Raw genomic sequence first — 8,969 nt, 5'->3', positions numbered from 1 at the left:
AAATTTTCTAAGTGTTCATTGAAGTCAAAGACTTCTTATCCTTAAATATTTCACTTCCCTCACAAGCATTTCCTCTGAAGATCCCTGAATATTTTGGAAACGCCAAAGTTACTTGAAAGCTCAGAAAACAAAAAGGGACAAACAGCAAGTTTTTCGGCTGTGAACTGCTGTAAAGGGCATTAAAGGGATTATTTTTTTTTCAGCCTTAAATGATTTGCAAACTCTGCCTGAAAAAAAGTATCTCCCCCGGGAACAGCATTCTGAGGCTATGCTAACCTCAGCCAGAGGAGATTCATGCACAAATCATTGAGCAAAAAGCCAGCAATGAGTAATCAAAGGCATGCACAAAACTCCAAGAACAATCTGCAGAATCCACAATCTCAAGCGGTAAAGTTTTCCACTGAATAATTCCTTCAGAGAAAAAGGAATTTGTTGAATTCTTGGTCTGGCATTTGAGAATATTTTTTTTAAAGGAAAAACGACTCACTGGAAACAGAAAGCTGCTCAGAAAAGCACTGGGATTTATTAATACCAGCTCTGCCATTTTACATGAGTATCAGGTAGTGTTTTTTTCTTGCCTGTCTTCTGTTTGCAAACACAAAGGAAACCGACTCCTTTCCTGCGTGCTTTAACTTAACAGGCTCTTCTTCAGCACATCTGTCAGAAAGCAGTTCAGCGGCTTTCCTCCACATTGTTTCCAATTTATTAATCAACACTTCCAGCTCCCTACTGAGTTACAGCCACATTATGGTCCCCTTGAAGTCCATGGCAGCACTTCCACCAACTTCATTAGGACCAGAAACTGGCTCTTGAAGTCTCTGCCAATTCCTTAAGTGCTTTAACTTCAGCGTTGGAGATTTCTGTTTTAATCTTCTTACGCCTGTTTCTGACACATCATTTTATATGTGTGCATGCATAAACTGCCTTTCTGAAATCAAAACTGGCCTTAAAAGCAAATGGAAAAGTTTGATTGTTTTTTTTTTTTACCTGTGAATGGTACATTTGGGACCCTGAATGTCTCTTTCCATGGCTGTTAGAAGAGAGATGCCATCTTGAGGGGTCTGTAAGCCCCAACTGCAGACCCTGCTCTGTATCAGATGGACAGCTGGGGTTCAGCCTGCTGCAGGGGAATTTTGGCCTCTTCCAGTTCTGAGTCTCTATTTCAAGGCCACCAGTAAGGCCACTGGTCCATGGCTCATGGGAACAAGTTGCAGCCATGGAAACAGTGATATTTGAGAGCCAAAAATTCCTGCTTGTGGGAAGCCCAGAGCTGGGGCCTTCGCAGGTCAGGCCAGTCACTTTCCACTGACCCCTCTTAGCCTGAACCAGTTTACTCCAGGGCCAAAGCCTGGCAGGAGAAGAGGTTGAGAGCAGCATTCCCATTTGCCTGGCCTTTTTGTTTAGTCACCGGCTGAGTTATGAAATCCGCCTGCAGCGTCACCGTGTCTGTGGGTTTCCCATGGGCTGGAGAGGCTATTACCAAGGAGCAGCTGGAATGTTAATTACCCATTAAGGAACTAAATCTGGGGGATTTCTCAAAGCAAATACACATCATCTCTGGCACTCACCCCACGATGGCCTGAGCATCCTTCCCAGCTAGGCTAGAGGATGCAATCCTTGCAGGCCCTGCAGGGTGCCTCCCTTCTCATCCCAGCTGGGGAAGGCTTTCAGTGCTGTCCTCAGCAGTAGGACAGCCTGGCTGGAGCTGGCATTCAATCCCCAGGAACATTTTGCAGAGTGGGCAGCCCCCTTGCAGACACACCAGAGCTGGTGCAAGGCAAAGTGAAAGGGAGGAATGTGTCCTAGGGAGTGGAGAAAGCCCCATCCTGCCCAGAGCCTGGAGGGACCAGGAGGAGCAGCCTGTCTCCCAGCAGCTTTGGGGCTGAGGGATTTTGAACCAATGAGTTAATTCCTTTAGCAGCTCATCTGGTTATTTCAGCCTGTTACCCCATAAGTAAAGGCCTATCAGTTTCCTTGCCTCTGGCTTGCATCTGTTCCAGGGGAACATCCACAGGCTCGTACAGTCTTCGTTCCTGGAGGATTGTCACACCCAGCACTGCACACGTGGCTCCGTGGGGATAAACCCACCCTGCCTGGATGCCTGTGCACCTCTCACCATCCCCAGGCTCCTTCTCAAACAGATCACCCATGGCACACATGGCCTGACGCAGGCTGACCTCCGCAGCACTCCTGCTGCTGACTCCTTCCTTCCCCTTTCCTCCAAATCAGGCCACAGCCACTGTCACTGGAGCTCCCGGCTGGAATTACAGCAGCTCTGCCAAAGTGTATTTTAAAAGCCTCTCCTTCAATATTCAAACAGGAAGATCCCCGATGCAGTGGCAAAAGTGTAACAAGGACAAGAGCAAATGAAGGTGTTCCACGGGCCAAGACCGAGGTTACAGTGGCATCCCTGAGCACAGAGAGCTTTCCCAGGGAAAAATCCCAGCACAGGGAGGCGGGATGTGGGGTAGAGAGGGACAGGGAACCTTAAGGACCAAACCTCTTTTCCCTGGTGGCAGCTCAGAGGGAGCATCCTGGAATGCTTAGCCAGAGAAACGAAAAGGTATGGGAAATCTGGATGGGCTGTATGGGCAAGTGGATGCCCCCCTAAAAACACACAGCACTCCAGAGCTGCAGAGGTGATGGACATGAGAAGGGAGTCAGAAGTTTCTGATGGACCAGCACCAAACACTGTCAGTTGAACAGAGGTGCTGGACCCTCCCTGCAGATGTTTCCAGGCCTTGGGACTGTGCAGCCTCACTAGCAGGGCCGTTATAAGGAGCCTCCCTCAGACAGCTGCTTCTCCTCCATCAGCCCAGCTCTGAGCACAGTTCTGCATGCAGATCTGTAAGTCCATCAGCCATTCCCATGTAGGGACCCACAGGTGCTCCCAGTCTGTTACTCACATCCCAGCCCCATGTGGCTCAGTTTCCCAGTTTCTCTGTTTCCCAAAGGCAGCTCAGCACCGGGGGGAAGCAGCTGGTAGAAGGGCAGGATCATGCCCAGGAAGTATTTTACCAGCACTACAAGCTCAATTTTATTGTGCCTTTTTTCCATCCTCACTCCCCTGAGCACTTTTAAAATCACTTGGAACCAGAAAATATTTGCTTGCTGGACCCCCTTTGTGCAGAAATGTACAAACTGCCATTGTCTTTGCTGCAGGGGTGAACAAACCTCCCCTGTCACAGCTCTGAGCAGTGTCCCTGTGCCATCGCCCACAGCTCCCAGCTGCAGGCTCTGCTTCTCCCATCAGCTGCCGGAGCTCCTGAGAGAATCGCTGCGATTGAAACCTCCCCCAACAGCTCCTTGACCAAAATACTGCACTTATACATATCAGACCACCACGTATCGCTGTGCTCAGCCACGACAGCCGAGAGAGGGGAAAGGCCTGCTCCCCAACCTGGCTCTAGCTGAGGCAGGGCAGAGCCCACTGCAGAGCCGGAGTAGCCGGGGGGAAGCAGGATGCTTGCTAGAATTACAGCCATTTCCCTCCGGTTGTTTTTAACACGGATTCGTTTCCAGAGCTCTCCCGGGACGGCTCCGTCAGCAGCGCCAACACCCAGCCGCTCCGCCGCCATCTTGGGGAGGGAGGCGGGGAGAACCCGCCGCCATCTTGGGGAGGGACGCGGGGAGAACCCGCCGCCATCTTGGGGAGGTCGGGCCGGCGGGGAGAGCTCTGCGAGGGAGAGGCGGCCGCGCTATCCTGGGGAGATCGGCCCGGCTTGGCCTCGGGAGAGTCTGTCACGGTTTGGCAGCGACGGCTGGCGAGGGACAGGGATTGGGAACGGGACCGTGGCACAGTCGTGCGCCTGCGGCAGCGGACACGCCACCTCCCGCCATCCCTTCCGGGTGAGGCGGTGACCCCCGGCCCCTGACCCCGCCGCTTCCTTTCCGCGGCGGCCGCCGGAGCAGACGGGCAGGTGAGTCCGGGCCGCGCCGCATCCGCCGCCATCCGCCCGCCCGCGCCTCGCCGCGGCCCCCGCGCCCGCCGCCCGCCCCCGTGGGACCGTGTCTGCGCGGGGCAGCGCGCCCGGAGCCGGGGAGGCGCGCCCGGCGGAGCGGGGCCATGGGCCGCGGGAGAGCCGCGGGCTGGAGTAGTGGAGCTCCCGGCTGGGGGTGCTCGGCCCCGGCCGGCCCTTCCGCGGATCCTGAGCGGCCGGGGCTGCGTCCGTGAGCGCTGAAACGCGGCGGGTTGGTCGCTCGGAGCTCGATGCCAGCGGTACAGCGTGTGCTGCGTGTGCCGTGTCGGCCTCGCTGGGCTGCGGACGGCGCTGTCCGTGGAGCCTGCGCGCCATGGATGTGCCGGGAAGGCGATACGGTGCTGCCCGAGTGGCCGCGCAGACATTGATGTAAATTGATGTGGCGATGTTCGGGGCGGTTTGTGGAGAGGGGACCACCGGCGTGAACGTGGGTTGTGTTGGGGTTGGTTTCATCGGTGTGGTGGTTGGACATCTCTTGTGCAGGGCGCCGGCTGTAGCAAGAAGTTGGCAGGAGAGGGCAATAGGGAACCGTCTTCCTGTGCCTGGGAGCGGATGCACAGGATCCCCAGCCATCAAACCGAACATAGCCGAGTACTGCCCCTGCCCTTCCCCATCACTCGGGTGTATGGTTCAGGAGCAGAAGACTTCCCTGGGCTAGTCCCAAGGTTGTGATCGGGAGACCAATAGCATAGAAGAACCCAAGCTGGTATTTCAAAGGTCTGCAGACTCAGGGCATGCTGACAGTACTTGGTCTGTAGTAATTGTTTGACTTGGTCTTCTCTTTCCATAAATATGCTTAAACAAAGGGATAATCAGCATTGCTGATTATCAAGGAAAGGAGCTCCCTTGTGTACTGCTGTGCGGCCTGGGGACATCAGCTGAACAGCTGTAGGTGGTGACCTGTGATAAAGAGTACAGCAAAGCTGGGAATCCTGAGGTTTATAAGAAATTTACCCATACCCCCAAATTTACTTGTGCATTGCCGGTGGTATTTAATTTTTCTTGCTTGGTAAAAGATTGGAATAGCAGAAATTTCATAAAGTTCATTAACGATGTTGAGACATTACCAATACTCATACATCTCTTTTGTTCTTCAGACATGGCACCTCGTAAGGGCAAGGAGAAGAAGGAAGAGCAGGTCATCAGCTTGGGACCCCAGGTTGCTGAAGGAGAGAATGTGTTTGGTGTCTGCCACATCTTTGCCTCCTTCAATGACACTTTCGTCCATGTGACTGATCTCTCTGGCAAGTGAGTATGAAACACCTATCCCCTCGCTGTGGTACCTGGCTCTTCTGGGTGTGAAAGTGGAAACTGGGTTTGGTAAGAGTTTCCATCAAAATCCTCAAGTTTCTGCTGAGCTGTGAGTTGGGATGGTCCATGTACATGAACGGGGTGGCAGCTTATTGATCTGATAACAGATTCTGTCTGTACCCAGAAGCTGGTTGGGGGGAGGAACAAGAAAGGACTTTTTTTTTTTAATGTCACCTTTTGCTGCTGTAGGGAAACCATCTGCCGTGTGACGGGTGGGATGAAGGTGAAGGCAGACAGAGATGAGTCCTCTCCCTACGCGGCCATGCTGGCGGCCCAGGACGTTGCCCAGAGGTGCAAGGAGCTGGGCATCACTGCCCTGCACATAAAACTGCGTGCGACTGGGGGCAACAGGTACAGCAGGGGGACTGGGACACTGGTGGGGATGTGGCTGTGGGGGCTGGTGGAGAATGGGTCTGGAATGAGAGGAGGGTGGTTTGGCATGGGGAAACTGTGGTTGTAATATTGCCAGTTGGTTGTAGACTGTAGTTTCTGAGTTGTTGAAGGGGTTGTTGGTTCTGATTCTCTTCCAGGACCAAGACTCCTGGACCTGGTGCCCAGTCAGCCCTGAGAGCTCTGGCCCGCTCTGGAATGAAGATAGGGCGCATTGGTGAGTGAGGAAAAGGTTGATTATTTAGTGAAGGGAGCTCTGTAGGCATCTGTGATGCTTGGTCTTGGTCTTTGGGATGTTCTTTCTGTTTGCTTATGTGGCACCAAAGAAAGGATTTCAACAGATCCTTAAGTTGTCAGTTCACCAGTAGGTGGTGAGAGCAGAACTCAGAACACAGGTTTCTGTGTGCAAGGCAAACCCCAGCTCAGCAGGATGCTGCTGCTGCTCCTCAGATGCCACAGTGCTTGTTCCAGAGCTGTTCAGACACCTAAAAATACTTTGTTGGTCTCGGTGATTCAGTAATACAGAGTTTTGCAGTTGATTAAGGAAGCGTTCTGGACTTTGTGGGGGAGTCACAAGATGCAGTGGTGGTGGTTGTGCTGAAAATCATTCAAGCATCCTGTGTTTCTTTGGAAACACTGTGGCTGCTTGGTTTAAGTGGGAAAGGAGATGGGAATTTTTGTTGATATTCATTAAAAGCCCTGGGCTCATTGTAAAGTTTCCAAATACTCTCACTCCACAGAGAGTTCCTTCTGCTCCTGTGGTGTCCCAACTGCTGAGGTGTTGTGGTGATGGCTGGGGCAGGGTGGCTGTGCCCACTTGGTTTCAGGGGCTACCTCTGGAAGGTAACTGTGTTCTGGATTTTCTCCCTGCAGAGGATGTCACCCCCATCCCCTCCGACAGCACTCGCAGGAAGGGTGGTCGCCGTGGACGTCGTCTGTAATCAGTGCAGCACCTTCTGTTATTAAAACTTTCTTAAACCTCTGCTTAGCTCTGTGTTTTCTTACTGGGGTGTGCTCAGAAGCTGAGGGGCTTCAGTTTAATTCTGTCCACAGATGGCTTGTGCTCTGGAGCTGGGCCTCTAGGTTGAGGGGGAACCAGACTGGGTGATACAAAACCACAGAGTGGGTCTTGGGCTTCATATAGCAAAAGGTGCTTTCAAAATGAGTCGTCATCTCTTGAATCTCCTGGAAAAGAAAGCTGGGCTGGGAGCGAGCAACTGCTGCTGGGTTTTCTGAAAAATGTTGCTTAATGCATCACTTCCCCTTTCTGTGGAAAAATCCTCTGCCTGGACATCTGTTCCTAAGCCAGCATTTCCCTTGGCACAGCCATAGTGCTTTATTTGTTATTTTATATGTGACCATGGAAAATGTTAGCATAAACTTCCCTTACTGTCTTAAACGTGCACTATTTGCCGTTCAAATTACTGTTTTCCTGTACTTAAAGTGTTCTTTGAACTCTGTGGAGAAGGTGTTGAAAACATGAAACCAGAAGCAGCTCAGCCAACATGGAGGTGAAGGGAGCAGGGGGCAGGACAGAGGAGAGCAGGGGTTGGGACAGTGTTACCAACAGCTCCACTCCGGTGTTTGATACACTCTTGCGTACAGTAAAAGCTGTTGCTGTTCAGTGTGAGTTACTCTGTCCCAGGGGACTTCACCGTCGCTGCTTCATGGGGCACCTCTGGGGATAGCACTAAAGCAAAAACAGCAAAAATCCTTTGCTGCAGCAAAGACTGAGCAGACCCTGCTCATCTCTGGCTGCAGTGGGAGATGTTTCCACTCCTACTGCCCACCCAGGTTTATAGAGCAGGTGTAGAAATGGGAAGGTGTCTGCTCCATGGGAAGGTGGATTTACTCTATTAACCCATAATCTTTGGAAGCTGGAGCCATGCTGGGTGTGCAGGGCTGGCTGAGCCAAGTCACTGTGCACCCAGCATGTGCCACGTGCTGCCCTGGCAGTGCTGTGCCATGGGCAGGCTGGGCTATGGATTTGCTGCACAATTAAAGGCAGAGATTGCTTTGGTTTTTCAGCCGACCTGACGTCTTTGAAGCAGCTTCCTGTGTTGATGCATAACCCCAGAGAGGAAATGGTGAATGAGGAAGGGAAACCAGAGCCCCAGCACAGGAGCGGCTGCCTGGCCCATGTCCCGGGGCTTTCTGGAGGGAAAGACCCCTCTGTCAGAGTGGCGTGGATGGATCTCTTAAGCAGTCACAGGCCTGACGCTGGCTTGTCTTTGGTGATTCAGCAAGGAACTGAATCACCTGCAGCCCTCCTGTAGCTGTAGCTGGGTGATGGCTCCTGGGCTGCATGGGTGGGGCACCCGTGTGCCTGCCCACCGTGTGCCACCCTGGCAGGTATTCTCATCCTGTGGAGGGCATGGGGCTGCTCGGGAGCTGTGCTCCATCTCCACACACTCAGTGGTCACTCATGAGCTCCGCAGTTCACCCTTTCTCTCAGGTTTGCTCAGGGCTGATTCTGTTCTGTTGAGGGTGTCACCTCAGGGTTGGTGTGAAATGTGGATCTGTTCTCCAAACCTTTGTGCAGGGTCTGTGGGCTGAGAGCTGCGAGACGAGGCTCAGCTGGTGATGAATGGCTTCCTGTGAATGCCCGCTGGGTTCTTCCACCTCACTGCCTGAAATGATTGCTCTGCCGGCCTGGTCCTCAGTGGAGTCCTGAAACCACTCCTTGCTCCAGATGGCTTTTTTTCCCCAAAAAAAGACTTGTGAAATTTTTGATGGGCAGCACCAATTACAAAGCCTTGGGGTAACAGAGTGGTGACAATCCCGTGCCAGCCTCAGGCAACTGGAGAGTGAGGAGGGTCAGACAGAATGGAAGCTGCTCTCTGAAAGGTTCTGTGTCTTCCCTGGAAAATCAATTCACAGACTGAAAAAACACTGGCTGTCGTAGCTCTGGGCAGAAAGTTGTGTGTGTGTGTGAAGTACTGAAAAGCTGACTGGCAATATCTGTGTGTGGAGCAAGGGCTGGCTTAGGGCTGACAGTCTCCCTCCAGGCTGGGGCTCGAGGGGCTCAGCCTGCCTGGAGGAGAAGGCATTCCCCACCCCCAGTTATCGCCCACATTTGTGGTTTGCAGAGCAGGCCCAGCTCCATGGAATCGCTGGGGTTTCATTTACTAAGTTCCTCTTCAGACTTTCTCTGGTTCCCCTTAGAACTGAGGCTGGTCACGGAATGCTCCTGGAACATAGCCTTGAGGTGTGGCCTTGTGGCCTTGAGGCAGGATTGTGGCCACAAAATGAGGAGCTGAGTGGGAGACTGGGGCTGTGAGGAAAATC

General features: G+C 52.8%; 1 protein-coding gene across 1 annotated transcript; it reads left to right on the top strand.

Annotated features, from left to right (window-relative positions):
* Positions 1-3,742: 3,742 nt before the first annotated feature.
* Positions 3,743-6,663, top strand: RPS14 (ribosomal protein S14). Its single transcript, XM_085073729.1, has 5 exons — positions 3,743-3,920; positions 5,078-5,228; positions 5,481-5,642; positions 5,822-5,898; positions 6,555-6,663. Exons 2-5 carry the CDS (start codon positions 5,080-5,082, stop codon positions 6,620-6,622), a joined length of 456 nt encoding a protein of 151 aa, XP_084929855.1. The 5' UTR covers positions 3,743-3,920; positions 5,078-5,079; the 3' UTR covers positions 6,623-6,663.
* Positions 6,664-8,969: the final 2,306 nt, after the last annotated feature.

This window comes from Lichenostomus cassidix, chromosome 13 (genome assembly GCF_008360975.1).
Source record: "Lichenostomus cassidix isolate B80296 chromosome 13, HeHo_3.0, whole genome shotgun sequence".
Taxonomy (NCBI): Eukaryota; Metazoa; Chordata; class Aves; order Passeriformes; family Meliphagidae; genus Lichenostomus; species Lichenostomus cassidix.
The sequence above is the reverse complement of the archived record's forward strand: the minus strand, read 5'-3'. Positions and strand labels throughout refer to the sequence as shown.